Below are 24,181 nucleotides of genomic sequence, written 5' to 3'. Positions count from 1 at the left end.
AGACAGCGAGTGATTGTGCATGGAGCTGGGTCAGAATGATGGGAAATGATTGAGGGTGCCCCAGGGATCTGTGCTGGGACCTTTGCTATTCACATTATATATCAATGATTTGGAAGTGGGGATAGAGGCAAAACTGCCCGAATTTTCGAATGACACCATTGTGGGGATTGCAAACAATCAAACGCAGGTTGATCAGGTGCGGGCAATCTGTACAGATGGTAAAATTGGTTGTCAAGTTCTGACAAGTGTCGGGAATTTAGGGTCTTTCCCAGAGATTCATGGATCTGGACGATAGCACAGACAAAGAAAGCCACCTGATGTGTTAGTTTTGTGGCTCACAGTGATTTTTTATTTAATAATTTAAAAAGAGCACATGGCCAGCATGAAGCAACTCAATTAATGGAAGGATTACTCTTCCCAATAATGCAAGTGGGGGTTCGCGACGTTCCTTACTTAATGATTTAAAAGAGCGCATGAGGAGGCTAAAAAACAAAGAGAGCAAGGAACTGATGCAACCTTATCCATGAAAGCAGTCGTCTAGGTCAAAGCAGTCGTTCAGGACTTCAAGCAGGGAATTGATTACTGTGGGAACAGGTGATGTGTCGAAGTTCGTCTCGTCAAATTTTGTCTTTTCATCAAAGTTTAGAGACAAAGTCTTTTTGTCAAAGTTCAAAAGCAAAGTCTTGTTGGAGGAACCCATGCTGCAGTCATTAACTCTTGAAGCTTCTTCCAGCTTCTCTGATGTTGTCTGTTGTCTGTTGTTTTGACTGCTACGATGTCTTATCTTTTTATGCTTCTGAGCAAATGGGTGTGAACCAAGTTACGAGACGGCCCAATTTATCCATAGCATTAAGATGGATGGATGGTTGGACCCCTTATATCCTCCCCTCTACACAAAGCCAGGCGTCCAATCAGTTCTTTGTCCTTCGCAGTTGTTATTGATGTTGAAAACCTTCTGGAAGCTTCTGGAAGCTACCCTTTATCAGGTATTATTAAAAGTCACAGCCTGCTTACAGTTTCTGTACTGTATTGCATCTGCAGTGTTAAATCTATGTTCAACTGTCCAGTTTAAACAGTCTGCACTTTGCTGTTTGGCAATTGTGCATTTATACTGTAATGTCCAGGGCAAGTTATCCCTTGCTGTCAAATGTAACGTGAATGTGCGATCGAAGTGAATGTCCAAATCCTTAAAGGGACTGGTTAACCCTTTATGTTGAATCATCCAGTAGTTCAAAAGAGTAAATGGGGTTTGACCCAATGTCCAAAATCCTTACAGTCCCTCCTCAAGTGGATATTTTGACCAATCCACTTTCACACACTTTGAGCATTGTCCGTGATTGGTAAGTTTCCTTTATCATTGGGTCATGTTCCTGTGTAGGACGGGTTTGCCGTGACATACGCAGAAAGAATATTGCTTTGCCACGGTTGTGAATTAAACATCCCATTACAAATAAGCAGATTATCATCATAAACACTTGTAAACATTGCGTATTAAAGCCATACTAATCATTCTAACCCATGGGTGTTGTCCAACATTATGTACTGTCTCACACCACTCATGATCTACCAGCTTTTGTATTTTTTTAATCTATAAGCACATTAGCTCGTTTCATCTTCACCAAGTTTGTCAGAAAATTACAGTGTGCAATATTATCAAGAAATCTTGGACTTAAAAGATCCTCCAGCTCTCCTTTTACCATTATTCATTTTGTGGATAATTCTTGTTAAATATAATTTCTCCCTTGCCTCCGGTTGTCCCAATTTCTTTATTGAAACATAGAGTAAACATTCCCAACCTGGTCTAAGTTATACTGTTTGTTTATTTTTCTTAACCTCTTCTTTGATCCTTTATTTCCCAAAAGATCCCACTTTCTTGTGTTTGAGTCCATTATGTCATTTACTCTTACCATTATTTGCTGCATGCCTTTTGTTATTTTGGCTATCGATACTGTATCCTATTGGGTTTCATATATCAGGGGCTCAATTTTGAAAGGGTGACAGGATGGCAGTGGGGGTGGGGGGGGCGGGGGTGGGTGAGGGGTGAAGGCGCCCGTGGCAAACCCAAATAAAAAAAGCGTATCTTTTCCGACATGATAGCGATGTAATTGATGGTGAATAAAGTTGTTTCCAGGTTTAGCGCCCGCCAGTCAGCCTGATTGACAGACTGGCTGCTGACAGGAGCTGCAATGCCTTGTGGTGGTGGGGTGGGGGGGTGGAAGACAAAGAGAGAGAGAGAGAGAGACATCATCTGGTGCTGGAACAGAGAGTGACGGGGCTGAAGATAGGGGGGGTTAGAGCGGATGGTCGGGGAGGGAGAGAGGGGGAGATTTGTGGGGGGACAGAGGGGGCAATCGGGGGGCAAGAGGGAGAGATGAGGGGGGAGAGTCGGGAGAACATGAGGGGAGACGAGGAGATCGGGTGGGGAGACATCGAGGGCTGAGAGGGACATCGGAGAGGGAGACATCGGGGGCTGAGAGGGACATCGGAGAGTGGGACATCAGGGGGAGAGGTGGACATTGGAATGGGAGGCATTGGGGGCTGAGAGGGACATCGGAGAGTGGGACATCAGGGGGAGAGGTGGACATTGGAATGGGAGGCATTGGGGGCTGAGAGGGACATCGGAGAGTGGGACATTGGGGGGAGAGGGGGACATTGGACATCGAAGCAGGTTTCACTCAGCGTGAATTGAAAGCCGTGGTAAATCTGCCCATATAGGTTTAAAATCGATTTAACTATCTACTATGTCAGAAATAAAGTACCTTAAGTTCCTCAATGAGGTACATTTGGTTCTTTACTATTGTGGGTTCCTGGACCATTGATGAGTGAGGTGGTTGTAACATTGTCCCTGACAATATTAATCACCATATTTGTAAAAGCTAGTGCCACAGCTAAACAGTCCCTCATGCCTTTTATTAAATGCTAGTCTTTAAGGTTTCCTTAATGAGGTCTCTGTCGATGTTACCATCCAGGATCTCTCCTTTCTTCCAGGCCAGGGAGAGGCTTGGTGTACCATTCTCTCCTGTGCCTTCACAATGTAGTCGAACTTCTTCCTCTCTTACCCATCCCAACTTCCCATTCCAGTTTTTCCCTCGTGGGCCTCCAACTTGATGTACTGTCATGTTGCATTCTTCATTTCTTTCTTGAAATCCGTTTACACACAATATTTTTTTTATTCGTTCATGGGATGTGGGCGTTACTGGCGAGGCCGGCATTTATTGCCCATCCCTAATTGCCCTTGAGAAGGTGGTGGTGAGTCGCCTTCTTGAAACACTGCAGTCTGTGTGGTGAAGGTTCTCCCACAGTGCTGTTAGGTAAGGAGTTCCAGGATATTGACCCAGCGATGATGAAGGAACGGTGACATATTTCCAAGTCGGGATGGTGTGTGACTTGGAAGGGAACGTGCAGGTGTTGTTGTTCCCATGTGCCCGCTGCCCTTGTCCTTCTAGGTGGTATAGATCGCGGGTTTGGGAGGTGCTGTCGAAGAAGCCTTGGCGAGTTGCTGCAGTGCATCCTGTAGATGGCACACACTGCAACCACAGTGCGCCGGTGGTGAAGGGATTGAATGTTTAGGGTGGTGGATGGGGTGCCAATCAAGTGGGCTGGATGGTGTCGAACTTCTTGAGTGTTGTTGGAGCTGCACTCATCCAGGCAAATGGAGAGTATTCCATCACACTCCTGACTTGGGCCTTGCAGATGGTGGAAAGGCTTTTGGGAGTCAGGTGGTGAGTCCATTGCCGCAAAATATCCAGCCTCTGACCTGTTCTTGTAGCCACAGTATTTAAGTATGCTGGTCCAATCAAGTTTCTGGTTAATGGTGACCCCCTCGGATGTTGATGGTGGGGGATTGTTGCACGTCTAATATTAACATATATACAGCAATTACATGCCTGATGATGTTTCGTTGACCTTTCTCGATGTTGGTCTTAAGTCAGGACCTAGGATGAAACAAAACGTATGGGTAATATCTGCTCTTTGTTAATATCGTATTAATTTTTGTGATCGACTTTATTTGGTTTTGTGTAAATGTCTTCTGCAATTTACATATCGTAACTGTTTTTGTCTGTCCTCCCGTGGAGGAGTGTACCTATCAGGCAGACGGACTGGCCTTTGTCTCAGTCGCCTTGGACTGGGGCTCTCTGTCCTCCCACAGGTGGGTGTAATATGTTGTCATCCTGCTCATCCCACAGCACAGGAGGGGGGTGAGTAACCTCTTCCTCCATCGGGCTCATTACATTATATACATTCACTTGTACTCTTTTAGTTGGTTAACATGGAACTATTTTCCTTTTCCCTTTTTCTTTTTACACAGATGGACGAGCTTTATCCTCAATGGGATATGGTCCAGAAAAGCGAGCCACGAATGGCCCTGCTGATTGGTGTGTTTTTACCATCACTGTCTGTCCCACATCCCATTCTACTGCTTTGATTTTGGTGTCAAAATAGATTTTGTTGGCCTTTTTAGACTGTCCAATATTAACGGCTCCAAAGGCCATTGTTTGTCGCATCTTGTCACATAATTGGTTAACATGCCGTCCCTGAGTCAAGGCCTGATACTGAGGCTCAGACATATCCTGTTACATCAAATAACCAGGGGTTCTCATCACTCACCCTGTCATTAACTCATGGGGTGAAACCTTGGTGGTATGTGACTCAGTGGATCTCATAGGCATTAATGCCAAGGGCAGCAATTGGTCCCATGTTTTGTGGGATTGCTCAATCAAATTCTTTCACATTGTTTTTAATGTTCGCTTCATTCTCTCCACTATGCCTGGTGAGGGAGGATTATGTGAAATATGGAATCGTGATTTGATTCACTACAGCTGTGTAGCAGTTTGCAATCCCCTGCCCATAAAATGACTGCTTTGGTTCGAGTCGATGGATTTTTGGGAGTCCCCATCTGGTGAATATGTGGTTCACCAGTATTTTAGCAGGGGCCTGTGCTGTTGCATTGGCGATTGGAAGCTTTTCTACTCACTTTGATAATGTGTCTACGACTACCACTACATACTGATTACATCTGTAGATTGGTCCAAGGGCCAGCTGTCGGCCGGGTGTGGTGTAACAGTGCCTTCTTGGTATTCGCATCCGGATTGTGCTGTACACAAATTAAACAGTTTTGACAATAATGCTCCACCTGGCTTTTCATTCCATACTGGAGCCTCTCTAATGTTCCCCGGGGTGTCCTGAAGTGGGTGCGTCCTGGGCTTGGTAAAGAAAAGCATTTCACTCATTCTGTGGTACCACCCACTTTTGGTCATACAGCAGGATCCCATCTTTCACCTTTAATTCGGGTTGATTACCATATTCTCCCCTTGGACTTTCTTTCTTTTCTAGCATCACCAAGACTGCCCTTATTTCAGGATCTTCTTTTTGTAATTGTTTCAAATTGATTGAGTTGGGCAATTTCTCAGGCTGATTATTTTCCACTGGGGGAAACATTTCCACTCGCTCTCAATCCATTCCCCCATCCCCCCTTTCTTAGCCAATTCATTTGTTTTCTGATTTCCTTTAGGTGCCTTTATTGGACCTTCGTGGTGGTTGTGGTTGGCCACCTAACACTGTTACTTTTCTCCGTGAATACATCAGATTTCCTTCTATCACCGGGGGAACTAACTGAAATTAAGAAACTTAAAAATTTTATACACTTGACTAAAGCACTGCGACAATCGCACTAAATTTCAATGGATCCCAATAAAATATGTCAACAAAAAACACGGGAGACCGGCAAGATTTTCTGTCTGATCTTCCAAGGTCTGGCTCTCTCCTTTTTGCGAGCAGCCTGTCTGAAATTAACCCTGTCTATCTCACACACTGATGCACACAGGACAGCTGGATTTGGAATTTCCAACTCCAAGCCCTTCTCTTTGTGTTTTCAAGATGTAATCACATTAAGAAGAATGTTTTGTAAATGGTTGAAGTGATTTGAAACAAGTAAAGCAATAAACACTCAATCTAAAGAAAAATTCTCCAGCTTGTAACGGAAGAAGAGAGACTGAATCCAAGTGAATGTCCAAATCCTTAAAGGGACTAGTTAACTCTTTATGTTGAATCGTCAATTAGTTCAAAAGAGTAAATGGGGTTTGACCAAAGGTCCAAAATCCTTAGACAAGTGCAAAGTGATAAGACAAGGGAATTCAATCTTTGTATTAACCTATCTTCATTGATCAGAACAGGTACAAATAGCTGCACACGTATTCGCAATGATTTCCTTTCTGCACTCCAACACACTTCCAGCTTTAATGCTGTGTTTGAGATATTTCATTGTATGGTGGAAGTTAAATAGTCTCTAATTCTGGTCTTTTTCTGGTATAACAATTAAAATGAGGTGAAAGCAAACTGAAAACAATCAATGACGCATCACCCGTAACTCAGGTATTTTTCTACAATGAATGCAACATGTGTTTTGTTGCTTTTTTGCTGATTTTCAATCCTGAATCATTAGTGTAACAAAAGTACAGCCGAGAGAGGCCTTTCTGCCAAGCATATAAATACCAAGCTGTGTGAAGCAGTGAAACATTCAGTCAGTTACTAATCGAACTGTGAGCTCAAAATGGGAAAGGCAAGGAGAACTCAGATTTTATACATTGTATTAGAATTCTTCATTAATTATCTCCTAGTTTGTGAAATTATTAATTACAAGCTTATGTCTTTCCACAGATCATCTTTTACGAGGACAGGAACTTCCAGGGTCGGCACTACGAGTGCAGTACTGACAATGCTGACCTGTCCTCTTACTTCAGCCGCTGCAACTCCATCCGTGTTGAGAGTGACTGGTGGGTGGTGTATGAGAAACCCAATTACATGGGATATCAGTATGTTCTGAGCAGGGGAGAATATCCTGACTACCAGCGCTGGATGGGATTCAATGACAGCATCGGGTCATGTCGCACCTACCCACACGTAAGTAAACAAACTTTTGGTGGTTTCTTTCTTCGACCCAGAGTGACCTCTGGAAAATCGTCACTGTGCTGAGCATTTTAGTTTGTCTGTGTCGGCTGTGAAGACACATTATCTGTTTACATGGGGCTGATTTTAACATTCGGCAGTGGGGGATAATGCACGGAAGCGGATTGGCTGCCCGTCATATATCCTGCCTGATTTTCCAATCCACTGCCACCTGTTTTCTGCTACTATCAAAAGTTAGTACCAGCCCTTGTAATTTTGTACCTGCGGTGAAGTTATACGGCTTGGTTTTTAAGTCTATACTTGTGCGAACTGGAAAGGAAGGTCAATGTGTCATGTGACGTGTAGGCTGTTGCAAAGCTCATAAATATTTGGAAATATAATTGGATACATGTGTTTGTTATTAATCAAATATTCAGAACTGAAAGCCAAATTGACGCATTGACTGTGTAGAAAGTAATAAGTTTATCTCCAGCTAGACTAAGACATGACTGAGTACAAATTGTTGACAGGCATATTTGTACTTGCACCATTAGTTTTACTGTAATTGTTTAATAGATTTAAAGAAAGAGAAACCTGCTCCCACACACAGAGAAAAATCTCCTCACAATATGATCAATAAGTAAATTTAGATTTTTACAGCTATTGAGAAACCTCCTGTCTGGGTGCAACCACTAATATCAGACCACGTGTACTCTTACAGAGAGTTCACTGCTTCACTGTATAAAATTACATAGGAGCTGCTTGCTGTTAACGAGGCTCAAACATAATCAACTTGTTCAATCGATGTTAATAAATTATCTCAGCTTTGCCCTCATTGTTGATGACATCATCTGGGCCCCGTCATATTCCCTCCTTACCAGGTATCTCTTTTTCTACATATACCAAATGTATATTTGCAGTTTCATCAGGAATATGATCGTATTTATATTACAGTACAGAGGAAGGTCGTACAGAATGAAGATTTACGAGAGGCCTGACTTTGGAGGACAGATGATGGAATTCATGGATGACTGTCCATCTGTCTACGATCGTTTCCGCTCCCGTGACATTCACTCCTGCAATGTGATGGACGGTTACTGGACCTTCTATGAACAACCCAACTACAGAGGCCGCCAGTACTTCATGAGACCCGGTGAATACAGGAGATTCAGTGACTGGGGTGGTTACAACTCAACTATCGGATCTTTCAGACGTATGAGGGATTTCTAGTCTGTCATTGTAAAGCATGACTTTATGTTGTTGAATCATTTGCCAACATAATAAAATATCCACTTTACACTGTCAACTTGCTTAATGCACTTATTTTTTAATCCTCACTGAAATTGTCCAAAACAGTGATGGCATCATGTGGTCTCATGCAGAAAATATTACTGCACTTATATAAATATCATTAAAGTGAGTAATTAGAAGTGCAGAAAATGCCTGGGCCGAGATCCTGCCAGTAACGCCAGGATCATGCCCACCGGTGCCAACCAGTATTGATCTGTGTGGGGTTTGCGTGGACAATAGGAGATCACCTCATTTGTACAGGTCCAGGAGGAGTCATTTCCCCAACCTGCACCTCTTCCGGTGAGGTCTATTTCCACCTTTCATGAGGGTGATATACCAGATCTCACTGGACCTAATATAAGGTTCTTTATGGTCTGTAGAAGAGGGAACTCCCAATCGACAGAGTCACCCCCTGCAAACCCGGCCTCTCCACGCAAGTGGCCATGGATGGTGGGAAAGAAGACACTCGACCACTTACCGGGCTGAGTGGGAATTCCCAACTTAAAGAAAGAACTTGTATTTATATAGCACCTTTCACATCCTCAGGATGTTCCAAAGCTCTTTACAGCCATTTAAGCACTTTCGAAGTACATTCACTGTTGTAATGGAGGAAACGCAGCAGCCAATTTGTGCACAACAAGCTCTCACTAACTGAAGTGCGATCAATAACCAGATCATCTGCTTTTAGTGATTTTGGCCAAGGGTTGAATATTGGACAGGACACCGGGGAGAAACTCCCCAGCTCTTCTTCAAAGGAGTGTCTCCGACAGTAGTTTGCAGTGTTCCCTCAGTACTGCACTGAAGTATCAGCCTTAGATTTTGTGCTCAAGCTCTGGAGTGGGATTTGAACCCACAAACTTCTAACTCAGAGGTGAGAGTGCGACAACTGAGCCACGGCGAACACTAAGATCCTGATTTGGCCTTTCCAGCACCCGACCTTTATCTCACCCTTTTTGCGGGATTCCCAGGAGTTCAATCTGAAGGAATTTGGCCCTGTGAACTCAATCAATAACATTGACAATTTAATGTAGTGTCTTCAAGGAAGAGAGATTGAAAATGTGCGTCACTATGAATGAGGACTGCTTGGCCCATAGAGGAATCACAGGTGGTCAATTCTTTAGCATTTCAGTTTGCCAAAGAAATCTGAAATAAAGGTCAGGCATATTTTAAGCAGAAAGCATTTTATGATTTAGTTAAATTTCCCTGACATCCACAGCTCCAAGAGAATGTGATTCATTAAAAGAAACACAATGTAAAACATATCACATGGCAAAAATAACTCAATCAGTGCTGTTGCAATGCAACGTCAGAAAAAATATCTATTCCTGCTCGTAGTATCAGTACCAATCAATGATAAAAACAAGTTCTGTGAATACTTATAATTAATACAATGATTTATCAGTTATTTTCTCATCAAATATAATAACTGTTTCTAAACTCCTTAGCTGGTAGAAGTAGGGAACCTTGGATGACTCGGGAGATTGTGGCCCTCGTCAAAAAGAAGAAGGAAGCCTATGACATGCATAGGCAGTTGGGATCATGTGGATCCCTTGAAGAGTATCGAGATTGCTGGAGTAGAGTTAAGAGAGAAATCAGGAGGGCAAAAAGGGGACATGAGATTGCTTTGACAGATAAGGCAAAGGAGAATCCAAAGAGCTTCTACAAATACATAAAGGGCAAAAGAGTAACTAGGGAGAGAGTAGGGCCTCTTAAGGATCAACAAGGTTATCTATGTGCGGAACCACAAGAGATGGGTGAGATCCTAAATGAATATTTCACATCGGTATTTACGGTTGAGAAAGGCATGGATGTTAGGGAACTTGGGGAAATAAATAGTGATGTCTTGAGGAGTCTAAATATTACAGAGAGGGAGGTGCTGGAAGTCTTAACGCGCATCAAGGTAGATAAATCTCCGGGACCTGATGAAATGTATCCCAGGACGTTATGGGAGGTCAGGGAGGAAATTGCGGGTCCCCTAGCAGAGATATTTGAATCATCCACCGCTACAGGTGATTTATACTGGAGATTGGAGGGTAGCAAATGTTGTGCCTTTGTTTAAGAAGGGCGGCAGGGAAAAGCCTGGGAACTACAGACCAGTGAGCCTGACATCTGTAGTGGGTAAGTTGTTAGAGGGTATTCTGAGAGACAGGATCTACAGGCATTTGGAGAGGCAGGGACTGATTCGGAACAGTCAGCATGGTTTTGTGAGTGGAAAATCATGTCTCACGAATTTGATTGAGTTTTTTGAAGGGGTAACCAAGAAGATAGATGAGGGCTGTGCAGTAGACGTGGTCTACATGGACTTCAGCAAAGCCTTTGACAAGGTACCGCATGGTAGGTTGTTACATAAGGTTAAATCTCATGGGATCCAAGGTGAGGTAGCCAATTGGATACAAAATTGGATTGATGACAGAAGACAGAGGGTGGTTGTAGAGGGTTGTTTTTCAAACTGGAGGCCTGTGACCAGCGGTGTGCCTCAGGGATCGGTGCTGGGTCTGCTGTTATTTGTTATTTATATTAATGATTTGGATGAGAATTTAGGAGGCATGTTTAGCAAGTTTGCAGATGACACCAAGATTGGTGGCATTGTGGACAGTGACGAAGGTTATCTAGGGTTGCAATGGGATCTTGATAAATTGGACCAGTGGGCCGATGAATGGCAAATGGAGTTTAATTTAGATAAATGTGAGGTGATGCATTTTGGTAGATCGAATTGGGCCAGGACCTATTCCGTTAATGGTAGGGCGTTGGGGAGAGTTATAGAACAAAGAGATGGAGGAGTACAGGTTCATAGCTCTTTGAAAGTGGAGACACAGGTGGATAGGGTGGTGAAGAAGGCATTCGGCATGCTTGGTTTCATTGGTCAGAACATTGAATACAGGAGTTGGGATGTCTTGTTGAAGTTGTACAAGACATTAGTAAGGCCACACTTGAAATACTGTGTACAGTTCTGGTCACCCTATTATAGAAAGGATATTATTAAACTAGAAAGAGTGCAGAAAAGATTTACTAGGATGCTACCGGGACTTGATAGTTTGACTTATAGGGAGAGGTTAGACAGACTGAGAATTTTTTCCCTGGAGAGTAGGAGGTTAAGGGGTGATCTTATAGAAGTCTATAAAATAATGAGGGGCATAGATAAGGTAGATAGTCAAAATCTTTTCCCAAAGGTAGGGGAGTCTATAACGAGGGGACATAGATTTAAGGTGAGAGGGGAGAGATACAAAAGGGTCCAGAGGGGCAATTTTTTCACTCAAAGGGTGGTGAGTGTCTGGAATGAGCTGCCAGAGGCAGTAGTAGAGGCGGGTACAATTTTGTCTTTTAAAAAGCATTTGGACAGTTACATGGGTAAGATGGGTATAGAGGGATATGGGCCAAGTGCAGGCAATTGGGACTAGGTTAGTGGTATAAACTGGGCGACATGGACACGTTGGGCCGAAGGGCATGTTTCCATGTTGTAAACTTCTATGATTCTATGATTCTATGATAAAAATACAGGTCAATAATAAATGGCTCCCAACTGGTTTAAAGAGGGTAGTATTTTGTGTGATTGAGGTGAATTGTGTAAGTTTTAGGGGATGGAACTTGTTTCGATTTCTATAAACATCAAGCTTTCATGGGCCAATACAACAAAGGTCAAATGCAGAATGAAGCTCTCAATCTTCTGCCCTAACAACGTGCCCTAACCCCACCCTCACAGCCGCACAGACAACTGCAACCAATCTGAGATTTTCTTTCCAACAGCCAACCTTTGGCTTCTGAATCAGTTCAAATGATCACAGGTTGCCTCAGTGGGTTGAGCTGGAGTCAAGCTCATGTCCGAGAAGTCAAGTGACTACGCTGTAAACTACTTCAAAGTTACATTCCATCTGACGGACTCTCAGTGCCGTTAAAGTGATGATATTCAGGTGATGAGCTCCACTCCTGTACAAGTCTGTAGCAAATCAACCTCCTCATCCTCAGATCAAAAGATTTATTTTGCTTGGTTTCAGACATATAAAAAAACATGTCTTTACTGCCTGTTGAGCCTTTCATCGGTGATGTCTGTGAGATGAATTGAAGAGTGAGTAAAGTGTCCATTTATCTATGGTACATGCAAACAAGATACATTTACCTTCTATATCGCAGTGAACACCTTTCTCAGCAAGAATGTGAGCACAAATTTGCTTATAATTCCAATCTGAAAGTTTTGCATGGTAATTATATCTGTTACACATATACTGATTGAAGGACTTTTGCACTGTAGCTTTGGTCAAAACAACAAGAAGCTACTGGTTTTCTGATTCTCTCCTCATAAGTGTACGTGTATCACCAATTATAACACAGAAGTAAATTCAAAAATACCAGTATTAGCATTGTTAAAATACATTGATCAAAGCAAGGATTACAGGTTGCTACTGAAAAGGAAGTGACTGAAATGTTGAAGGCATTGAAAGAGGGTAAGACACCAGAGCCAGCACACTAGGGTACCTAAGCAAGAAGCCAAGAAAATTGGTTAAATTTTGATGGAGGTCTTTAAGATCAGGAGTTGTACCAAAGGATTGGAGAGAAAGGAACACAACAATTGTCTTTAAAAAAAGGGCAAAAGGACGGTCCTGGAAATTATAGGCTGATGAGCCTGACGTCTGACGTCGGCAAAATGTTCAGACGTTATCTTAATGAAGGGCATCATTTAACGCCAAAGGCATATGAAGCCACCAAGATAAATTAGCACAACTTTATGGAGGGAAGCCTTTTGGAATTCTTTGAGGAGGTATTGGAGGTTATGGATGAAAGTAACTCCATGAATATTGTTTATCTGGACTTCAGTTAGGCTTTTGATTCAGTCACACTGTAGTTTGGTCCATGAGATAGAAAAGCACAGATTAGGTGGGCAGTTATTGAAGTGGTTTGGCAACGTCTGCATCAATTGAGACAGCGAGTGATTGTGCATGGAGCTGGGTCAGAATGATGGGAAATGATTGAGGGTGCCCCAGAGATCCTTGCTAGGACCTTTGCTATTCACATTATATATCATAGGAAACACAGGAATATAGGAACAGGAGTAGGCTATTCAGCCCCTCGAGACTGCTCCGCCATTTGATAAGATCATGGTTGATCTGTGATCTAGCTCCATATACCTGCCTTTGGCCCATATCCTTTAATTCCTTTGATTGCCAAAAAGCTATCTATCTCAGATTTAAATTTAGCAATTGAGCTGGTATCAATTGCCGTTTGCGGAAGAGAGTTCCAAACTTCTACCACCCTTTGTGTGTAGAAATGTTTTCTAATCTCACTCCTGAAAGGTCTGGCTCTAATTTTTGGACTGTGTCGCCTACTTCTAGAATCCCCAACCAGCGGAAATAGTTTCTCTCTATCCACCCTATCTATTCCCCTTAATATCTTATAAACTTCGATCAGATCACCCCTTACCCATCTGAACTCCAGAGAATACAACCCCAATTTGTGTAATCTCTCCTCATAACTTAACCCTTGAAGTCCGGGTATCATTCTAATAAACCTACGCTGCACTCCCTCCAAGGCCAATATGTCCTTCCGAAGGTGCAGTGCCCAGAACTGCTCACAATACTCCAGGTGCGGTCTAAGCAGGGTTTTGTATAGCAATGAAGTGGGGATAGAGACAAAACTGCCTCAATTTTCCAATTGCAAACAATCAAAAGCAAGTTGATCAGGTGCAGGGCAATCTCGACAGACGGTAAAATTGGTTGCAAAATTCTGACAAGTATAGGGAATTTCGTGTCTTTCCCAAAGATTCAAGGATCTGGATGATAGCACAGACAAAGAAAGCCACCTGATGGGTTAGTTTTGTGACTCACAGTGATTCTTTATTTAGTAATTTAAAAAGAGCACATGGCCAGCATGAAGTAACTGAATTAATAGAAGGATTACTCTCCCCGATAATGCAAGTGGGGGTTCGCGACGTTCCTTATTTAATGATTTAAAAGAGCACATGAGGAGGCTCAAAACAAAGAGAGCAAGGAACTGATACATCCTTATCCATGAAAGCAGTCGTCTGGGTCAAAGCAGTCGTTCAGGTCCGAAAGGAGGGAATTGATTTCTTTGGTAACAGGCGATGTGTCGAAGTTTGTCTCATCAAATTTTGTCTTTTCATCAAAGTTTAGAGACAAAGTCGTTTGGTCAAAGCTCAGAATCAAAGACTTTTTTCAAAGTTCAGAAGCAAAGTCTTGTTGGAGGAACCCATGCTGCAGTCGTTAACTCTTGAAGCTTCTTCCAGCTTCTCTGATGTTGTCTGTTGTCTGTTGTTTTGACTGCTACGATGTCTTATCTTTTTATGCTTCTGAGCAAATGGGTGTGAACCAAGTTATGAGATGGCCCAATTTATCCATAGCATTAAGATGGATGGCTGGTTGGACCCCTTATATCCTCCCCTCTACACAAAGCCAGGCGTCCGATCAGTTCTTTGTCCTTCGCAGTTGTTATTGATGTTGAAAACCTTCTGGAAGCTTCTGGAATCTTCTCTTTGTCAGATGTTATTGAACATCTCAGCCTGTTTACAGTTTCTGTACTGTATTGCTCCTGCAGTGTCAAATTGATATCCAACTGTCCAGTTTAAACAGTCTGCACTTTGCTGTTTGGCAATTGTGCATTTGTACTATCACGTCCAGGGCAAGTTATCCCTTGCTGTCAAATGTAATGTAAATGTACGATCGAAGTGAATGTTCAAATCCTTAAAGGGACAGGTTAACCCTTTATGTTGAATCATCCAGTAGTTCAAAATAGTAAATGTGGTTTGACCCAAAGACCAAGTGGTTCTGACAAATCTTTTGACCAATCCACTTTCACACACTTTGAGCATTGTCCGTGATTGGTAAGTTTCCTTTATCATTGGGTCATGTTCCTGTGTAGGACGGGTTTCCCGTGACATACGCAGAAAGAATATTGCTTTGCCACGGTTGTGAATTAAACATCCCATTACACATAAGCAGATTATCATCATAAACACTAGTAAACGTTGCGTATTAAAGCCATACTAATCATTCTAACCCATGTGTGTTGTCCAACATTATGTACTGTCTCACACCACTCATGATCTACTAGCTTTTGTATTTTTTTAATCTATAAATGCATTAGCTCGTTTCATCTTCAACACGTGTGTCAGAAAATTACAGTGTGCAATATTCTCAAGAAATCTTGGACGTAAAAGATCCTCCAGCTCTCCTTTTACCATTATCCATTCTTGTTAAATATAATTTCTCCCTTGCCCTCAGTTCTCCCAATTTCATTATTGAAACATAAAGTAAACATTCCCAACCTGGTCGAAATTATAATGTTTGTTTATTTTACTCAACCTCTTCTTGGACCTTTTGTTTCCCAAAATATCCCGTTATATTGTGTTTGAGTCCATTATGTCATTTACATTTGCCATTATTTGCTCCATGCTTTTTGTTATTTTGGCTATCAATACTGTATCCTATTGGGTTTCATATATCAGGGGCGCAATTTTAAATGGTGGTGGGATGGCAGTGGGGGGGGTGAAGGTGCCCGTGGCAAACCCGAATAATAAAAACGTACTTTTTCCGATGTGCTTGTGAGGTAATTGATGGTGATTAAAGTTGTTTCTGGGCTTCACCAGACTCTTGAATCTTTGAGAAAGACCCTAATATCCCTACACTTGTCAGACTAGCTGCCAACAGGAGCTGCTACGCCAAGGTGGGGAGGGGTGTGTGGGAAAGAGAGAGAGAGAGACGTCATCTGGCGCTGGAACAGAGAGTGAGGGCACTGAAGATCGGGGGGGGGGTGCAGGGGAGAGGTGACGATCGGGAGTGGAGAGAGGGAAATCGGTGGGGGGAGAGAGGGGGAGATCAGGGGAGAGAGAGGTGGAGATCGTGGGGGGAGAGGGGGAGATTGGGTGGGGAGAAATTGGAGGCTGAGAGTGACATTGGAGAGGGCGACATCGGGGGCTGAGAGGGACATCAGAGGGGGGACATCAGGGGGAGAGGGGGACATCGAGGGGAGAGGGGGTCATCAGAGAGGGGGACATCGGACATCGAAGAAGGTTTCACCAGGCTTGAATTGGAAGCCATGGGAAAACCGCCCAGGTGAGTTTTAAAATTGTTTTAACTATCTACTACGTCAGAAATAAAGCACCTTAAGTTCCTCAATGAGGTACATTTGCTTCTGAACTACTTTGGGTTCCCGTACCATTGATGAGTGAGGTGGTTGTAACATTGTCCCAGACAACATTATTCGCCATACTTGTAAAAGCTACTGCCACAGCTAAACAGTCCCTCATGCCTTTTATTAAATTAAATGCAGGTCTTTGAGGTTTCCTTAATTAGGTCTCTTTCTATGTTACCATCCAGGATCTCTCCTTTCTTCCAGGCCAGGGAGAGGCTTGGTGTACCACTCTCTCCTGTGCCTTTACAATGTAGTCTAACTTCTTCCTCCCAAACTTCCCATTCCAGTTTTTCCCTGGTGGCCTCTACCTTGATATACTGTCATGCTGCATTCTTCATCTCTTTCTTGAAATTTGTTAACACACAATATTAATATAGTTAGAGTAATTTCATTCTTGATGATGTTTCGTTGACCTTTCTCGATGTTGGTCTTAAGTCAGGACCTAGGATGAAACAAAATGTATGGGTAATGTCTGCTCTTTGTTAATATTTTATTACTTTTGTGATCAAATTCATTTGGTTTCATGTAAATGTCTTCTGCAATTTACATATCGTAACTGTTTTTGTCTGTCCTCCCGTGGAGGAGTGTACCGATCAGGCAGACGGACTGGCCTTTGTCTCAGTCGCCTTGGACTGGGGCTCTCTGTCCTCCCACAGGTGGGTGTAATATGTTGTCATCCTGCTCATCCCACAGCACAGGAGGGGGGTGAGTAACCTCTTCCTCCATCGGGCTCATTACATTATATACTTTCACTTGTACTCTTTTAGTTGGTTAACATGGAACTATTTTCCTTTTCCCTTGTTCTTTGTACACAGATGGACGAGCTTTATCCACAATGGGATATGGTCCAGAAAAGCGAGCCGCGAATGGCCCTGCTGATTGGTGTGTTTTTACCATCACTGTCTGTCCCACATCCCATTCTACTGCTTTGATTTTGGTGTCAAAATACATTTTGTTGGCCTTTTTAGACTGTCCAATATTAACGGCTGCAAAGACCGTTGTTTGTCGCATCTGGTCACGTAATCGGTTAATATGCCGCCCCTGAGTCAAGGCCTGATACTGGCCATATCCTGTTACATCAAATAACCAGGGGTTCTCATCACTCGCCCTGTCATTAACTCATGGGGTGAAACCTTGGTGGTATGTGACTCAGTAGACCTCATAGGCATTAATGCCATGGGCAGCAATTGGTCCCATGTTTTGTGGGATTGCTCAATCAAATTCTTTAACATTGTTTTTAATGTTCGGTTCATTCTCTCCACTATGCCTGGTGAGGTTGGATTATGTGAAATATGGAATTGTGTTTTGATTCCCAGCAACTACATAGCAGTTTGCAATACCCTCCCCGTTAAATGACAACCTTGGTCCGAGTCGATGGACTTTGGGAATCCCCATCTGGTGAATATGTGATTCACCAGTATTTTAGCAGTGGCTTGTGCTGTTGCATTGGGGGGTTGAAATGCTACTAGCCAATTTGAGAATGTGTCTACTAGTACCACTACATACCGATAACCTCGAGAGAAAGGGAGAAAGGGCCCAATGTAATCTGTCTGTAGATTGGTCCAAGGGCCAGCTGTCGGCCGGGTGTGGTGTAACAGTGTCTTCTTGGTATTCGCATCCGGATTGTGCTGTACACAAATTAAACAGTTTTGACAATAATGCTCCACCTGGCTTTTCATTCCATGCTACTTGCTGGAGCCTCTCTAATGTTCCACGGGGTGTCCTGAAGTGGGTGCGTCCTGGGCTTGGTAAAGAAAAGCATTTCACTCATTCTGTGGTACCACCCACTTTTGGTCATACAGCAGGATCCCATCTTTCACCTTTAATTCGGGTTGATTATCATATTCTCCCCTTGGACTTTCTTTCTTTTCTAGCATCACCAAGACTGCCTTTGTTTCAGGATCTTCTTTTTGTAATTGTTTCAAATTGATTGGGTTGGGCAATTTCTCAGGCTGAATATTTTCCACTGGGGGAAACATTTCTACTCTCTCTCAATCCATTCCCCCATTCCCCCTTTTATAAATAATCAGGTCTTTCAGGGTTGTGGCTGAGAACACGGAGAGCTACATGTTCAGAGGAAGATAGATGAGTGTGGGTAAAGAGAATACAGAAACAAAGGCAGCTGATGTCATGGTGTCATTTCTCGATAAGAGGATGAAAAGAAACATTTCCACTCGCTCTCAATCCATTCCCCAATTCATCTGCTTCCTGATTTCCTTTCGGTGCCTTTATTGGACCGTTGTGGTGGTTGTGGTTGGCCACCTTACACTGTTACTTTTCTCCGTGAAGACATCAGATTTCCTTCTATCACCGGGGGAACTATTTGAAATTAAGAAACTTAATAATTTTATACACTTGGCTAAAGCACTGCGACAATCGCACTAAATTTCTAAGCAACCCAACAAAATACGTTGAGAAAAAACAAGGGAGAGACAGGCAAGGTTTTCTGTCTGGTCTTCCAAGGTTTCGCTCTATTTATAAGTAAAATAATAAACACTCAAGCTAAAGAAAAATTCTCTAGCTTGGAATCCAAGTGAATGTCCAAATCCTTAAAGAGACTGGTTAACTCTTTCTGTTGAATCGTCAAGTTGTTCAAAAGAGTAAAATGGGATTTGACCCAATGTCCAAAATCCTTACACAAGTGCAAAGTGATTAGACAAGGGAAGAAAAATAAACACTGGAATTATAAACTAAATGTAAATCGGTGTTGAGTTATATAGCACGTACAATAGAACACAAATCACGCTAATCGGAACTTTCAACATCGGTGGGGGCTTTAGACAGGCAATAACGGATCAGCTGTCCATTGTACGGCTCGCCCGATTTATCTTGACTTTGACTACAATGGAAAGGAAAATCTGGGTGTGGAGGAGGGGAGTGTATAATGGGCAATCGATCCGATCTCGCCTGTTTACACCACGACTGGGGTTGAAAGTTTAGCACACAATGTCTCCAGCCTTCTCAGCCCCCTTCCTCCGGTCTCTGGTCTTCTTTTCATCCTCTTATCGAGAAATGACACCATGACATCAGCTGCCTTTGTTTCTGTATTCTCTTTACCCACACTCATCTATCTTCCTCTGAACATGTAGCTCTCCGTGTTCTCAGCCACAACCCTGAAAGACCTGATTATTTATAACTCTGGGCGGATTTGAGGTGGGTGGGTAACAGTGTAAGTATGAAACTCACCCACTGCTTCAGAAATAGGCCTGGGTTATTTTATCTCCCGGGCGTCATTCCAGAAAGGATGTGTTGGAATATTACGCAGCCTGAAGGCCCCACTGGTGACACAGGTAGGTGGCAAGATCAGCTTCTGGAGGTGTCTCATGGAGGTTGTGTTCATGAGGCAGAGTGGGGGAGGGGTGGAGTTTGGGGTGTGGAGGCCTAAACTTTCCTCGGGCCCCAGCTATGCCTGCCTTTTGTAGGATGTGTCGAAATCTCTGTCCCAAACATGATCAAGCTGCCTCTCTGAGCTCTACCTGACAAGGAGTATAGAAACTGAGTGTTATTTGTACCTGCACTGATCAATGCACGTATGATAATAAAAATATTCAATTTTTTTGGTGTATTGCATCTGGATTTATCAATTATGTTCTTGCAGATCACAAAGAATTATAACCGATATTCTGAATTCATGTGATCATCCTCATTTCAATGCTGTACAATGGTCAGTGACAAATTGCTCTTAGTGTTATGGGAGGGGATCAATTATACTCATTCAGGTGAGGTGTCAGTGCTAAGTACAGGAGTGGCCCATCTGCTTACTTTTCCTACCTTATCTGAGCATTTATGGGTCGAAAATGGCACAGGCTAGATAATGAATGAAGCTCCTTCCTCAGTCACACTTCTGACATTTTATTTTCCCATCAGCCATTGTTTTCTCCTCTCAATTAATGCCAAATTACAGGCACACTGAGCTGGATTCAAGTTAAAGTCCTAACGGGGAAATACAAATGTTACAAACTACTTCACAATGCAATTCCATCTGAAAGACACTTTGTTCCCTTGGAGGTAATTGGTGATGAGACAGCTGACTCCTCTGCTGTCTATAACTGTGTCTAATTCACCTTGTTATTCCCTGATCTAAAAGCCTATTTGCCTTGCTATCACAGATGGCTGTGCATGGAGCCATGGCCCCATTGACCTTTGACTGTTGCATCATAGGTGCCTGCATGACGGCTGAGGCAGTGGGCAGAGTACAGCACAGCAAAGCATGTTAGGATATCAATGCGTAGGATATGGGGTTTTCGAGTCGCAATCCTCTACCCTTCCCAATCTAGGTTACATTGCTGTGGTGAAATACTGAGCACAGGCCAGGGTTTCTGCCAAAAAGGAAGAAGAACTGAGAAGGAAGAAACAACTCAAAAATATAAGTGATAAAACCAGATGCATTAATCCAAACAAAATTGAATCTTTGTATTAAGCTATCTCCATTGATCAGTAAAGGTACAAATAGCTGGATGTATATTCGCAATGATATCCTTTCTGCACTCCAACACACTTCCAGCTTTAATGCTGTGTTTGAGATATTTAATTGTAAGGTGGAAGTGAAATAGACTCTAAATCTGGTCTGTTATTTGTATAACAATTAAAATGAGGTGAAAGCAAACTGAAAACAATCAATGACGCATCACCCATAACTCAGGTATTTTTCTACAATGAATGCAACATTTGTTCTGTTGCTATTTTGCTGATTTTCAATCCTGAATCATTCGTGTAACAAAAGTACAGCCCAGAGAGGCCTTTCTGCCCAGCATATAAATACCAAGCTGTGTGAAACAGTGGAACATTCAGTCAGTTACTAATCTAACTGTGAGCTCAAAATGGGAAAGGCAAGGAGAACTCAGATTTTATACATTGTATTAGAATTCATCGTTAATTATCTTCTAGTTTGTGAAATTATTAATTACAAGCTTATGTCTTTCCACAGATCATCTTTTACGAGGACAGAAACTTCCAGGGTCGGCACCACGAGTGCAGTACTGACTGTGCTGACCTGTCCTCTTACTTCAGCCGCTGTAACTCCATCCGTGTTGAGAGTGACTGGTGGGTGGTGTATGAGAAACCCAATTACATGGGATATCAGTATGTTCTGAGCAGGGGAGAATATCCTGACTACCAGCGCTGGATGGGATTCAATGACAACATCAGGTCATGTCGCACCTACCCATACGTAAGTAAACAAACTTTTGGTGGTTTCTTTGTTCTACCCAGAGTGACATCTAGAAAATGGCCACTGTGCTGGGCATTTTATTTTGTCTGTGTCGGCTGTGAAGACATATTACCCGTTTACATGGGGCTGATTTTAACTTTCGGCAGTGGGGGATAACGGACGGAAGCGGATTGGCTGCCCGTCATATATCCTGCCTGATTTTCCAATCCACTGCCACCTGTTTTCTGCTACTATCAAAAGTTAGTACCAGCCCTTGTAATTTTGTACCTGCGGTGAAGTTATACGGCTTGGTTTTTAAGTCTATACTTGTGCGAACTGGAAAGGAAGGTCAATGTGTCATGTGACGTGTAGCCTGTTGCATAGCTCATAAATATTTGGAAATATAATTGGATACATTTGTTTGTTATTAATCAAATATTCAGAACTGAAAGCCAAATTGATGCATTGAGTGTGTAGAAAGTAATAAGTTTATCTCGAGCTAGACTAAGACATGACTGAGTACAACTTGCTGACAGGCATATTTGCACTTGCACCATTAGTTTTACTGTAATTGTTTAATAGATTAAAAGAAAGAGAAACCTGCTCCCACACACAGAGAAAAATCTCCTCACAATACGATCAATAAGTAAATTTAGATTTTTACAGCTATTGAGAAACCTCCTGTCTGGGTGCAACCATTAATATCAGACCACGTGTACTCTTACAGAGAGTTCACTGCTTCACTGTATAAAATTACATAGGAGCTGCTTGCTGTTAACGAGGCTCAAACATAATCAACTTGTTCAATCGATGTTAATAAATTTACTCAGCTTTGCCCTCATTGTTGATGACATCATCTGGGCCCCGTCATATTCCCTCCTTACCAGGTATCTCTTTTTCTACACATACCAAATGTATATTTGCAGTTTCATCAGGAATATGATCGTATTTATATTACAGTACAGAGGAAGGTCGTACAGAATGAAGATTTATGAGAGGCCTGACTTTGGAGGACAGATGATGGAATTCACGGATGACTGTCCATCTGTCTACGATCGTTTCCGCTCCCGTGACATTCACTCCTGCCATGTGATGGACGGTTACTGGAACTTCTATGAACAACCCAACTACAGAGGCCGCCAGTACTTCATGAGACCCGGTGAATACAGGAGATTCAGTGACTGGGGTGGCATCAGCTCAAGTATCGGATCTTTCAGGCGCATGAGGGACATCTAGTCTATCATTGTAAAACATGACTTTATGTTGTTGAATCATTAGCCAACATAATAAAAGATCCACTATTACACTGTCATTTTGCTTAATTGACTTATTTTCTGATCCGCAATGAAATTGTCCAAAACAGTGATGGTATCAGGTGGTCTCATGCAGAATATTTTACCGTAGCTATATGAATATCATTAAAGTGAGTAATTAGTGATGCAGAAAATTACATTGGAAATGTAATTAGAGATGCAGAATTGTGCCCACCGGTGCCAATCAGTACCGATCTGGGTGGGGTTTGCGTGGCCAATAGGAGATCAGCTCATTTGTACGGGACTTGGAGGAGTCATTTCCCAATCCTGCATCTCTTCCGGTGAGGTCTATTTACACCTTTCATGAGGGTGATATAGCAGATCTCACTGGGCCTACTTACAAGGCTGATTAGGAATGCCCAACTAAAAGAAAGAACTTGTATTTATATAGCCCCTTTCACAACCTCAGGATGTGCCAATGTGCTTTACAGCCAATTAAGCACTTTAGAAGTGCAGTCACTGTTGTAATGGAGGAAACACGGCAGACAATTTGCGCACAGCAAGCTCTCACTAACTGAAATGCGATCAATAACCAGATCATCTGTTTTTAGTGATGTTGGTCGAGGGATAAATATTGGAATGGACATCGGGGAGAACTGCCCAGATCTTGAGACGAGAGTCTCTGTCAGTAGATTACAGTGTTCCCTCAGTACTGCACTAAAGTATCAGCCTAGGTTTTGTGCTCAAATCTCTGGAGTGCGACTTAAACCTACAACCTTCTAACTCAGAGACGAGAGTGCGACAACTGAGCCATGGCTAACACTAAGATCCCGACCTGGCCTATCCAGCAACCGACATTTTTCTCAACCTTTCTGCTGGATTCCCGGGATTTCAACCTGAAGGAATTTGGCCTTGTAAACTCAATCAATAACATTGACAATTTAATGTTGTGACTTCAAAGAAGAGAGATTGAAAATGTGTGTCACTATGAATGAGGACTGCTTGGCCCATAATCACAGGTGGTCAATTCTTTAGCATTTCAATTTGCCAAAGAAATCTGAAATAAAGGTCAGGCACATTTCAAGCAGAAAGCATTTAATGATTTAGTTCAATTTCCCTGACATCCACAGCTCTAAGAGAATGTGATTCATTGAAAGAAACACATTGTAAAACATATCACATGGCAAAAATAACTCAATCAGTGCTGTTGGAACGCAACCTCAGAAAAAATATCAATTCCTGCTGGTAATATCAGCACCAATCAATGATAAAAAATGTTACGTGAATATTTATAATTAATGCAGTGATTTATCAGAAATTTTCTCATCAAATATAATAACTTTCTAATCTCCTCAGGTAAAAATACAGGTCAATATTAAATAGCTCCCAACTGGTTTAAAGAGGGTAGTATTTTGTGTGATTGAGGTGAATTGTGCAAGTTTTAGGTGATGGAACTTGTTTCGAT

The 24,181-nt window shown here is 42.4% G+C and overlaps 2 protein-coding genes across 4 annotated transcripts; both read left to right on the top strand.

Moving 5' to 3' along the window:
- The first annotated feature begins 3,883 nt into the window (after positions 1-3,883).
- On the top strand, positions 3,884-8,115 carry LOC137324023 (gamma-crystallin S-1-like). Its single transcript, XM_067988192.1, has 4 exons — positions 3,884-3,958; positions 4,310-4,376; positions 6,641-6,900; positions 7,840-8,115. Exons 1-4 carry the CDS (start codon positions 3,884-3,886, stop codon positions 8,113-8,115), a joined length of 678 nt encoding a protein of 225 aa, XP_067844293.1.
- A 7,538-nt stretch (positions 8,116-15,653) lies between these two features.
- LOC137323348 (gamma-crystallin S-1-like) lies at positions 15,654-22,699 on the top strand. 3 transcript variants are annotated; one of them, XM_067986832.1, is made up of 3 exons: positions 15,654-15,668; positions 21,242-21,484; positions 22,424-22,699. In XM_067986832.1, exons 1-3 carry the CDS (start codon positions 15,654-15,656, stop codon positions 22,697-22,699), a joined length of 534 nt encoding a protein of 177 aa, XP_067842933.1. The 3 variants fall into 3 exon arrangements, with proteins under 3 accessions (XP_067842933.1, XP_067842932.1, XP_067842931.1); XM_067986831.1 differs by lacking the exon at positions 15,654-15,668 and adding an exon at positions 17,667-17,684; XM_067986830.1 differs by lacking the exon at positions 15,654-15,668 and adding an exon at positions 18,935-18,955.
- The last annotated feature ends 1,482 nt before the right edge of the window (positions 22,700-24,181 follow it).

The sequence above is a fragment of the Heptranchias perlo genome, chromosome 7 (genome assembly GCF_035084215.1).
Source record: "Heptranchias perlo isolate sHepPer1 chromosome 7, sHepPer1.hap1, whole genome shotgun sequence".
In the NCBI taxonomy this organism is placed as follows: Eukaryota; Metazoa; Chordata; class Chondrichthyes; order Hexanchiformes; family Hexanchidae; genus Heptranchias; species Heptranchias perlo.
This window is presented reverse-complemented; position numbering and strand designations above follow the sequence as displayed.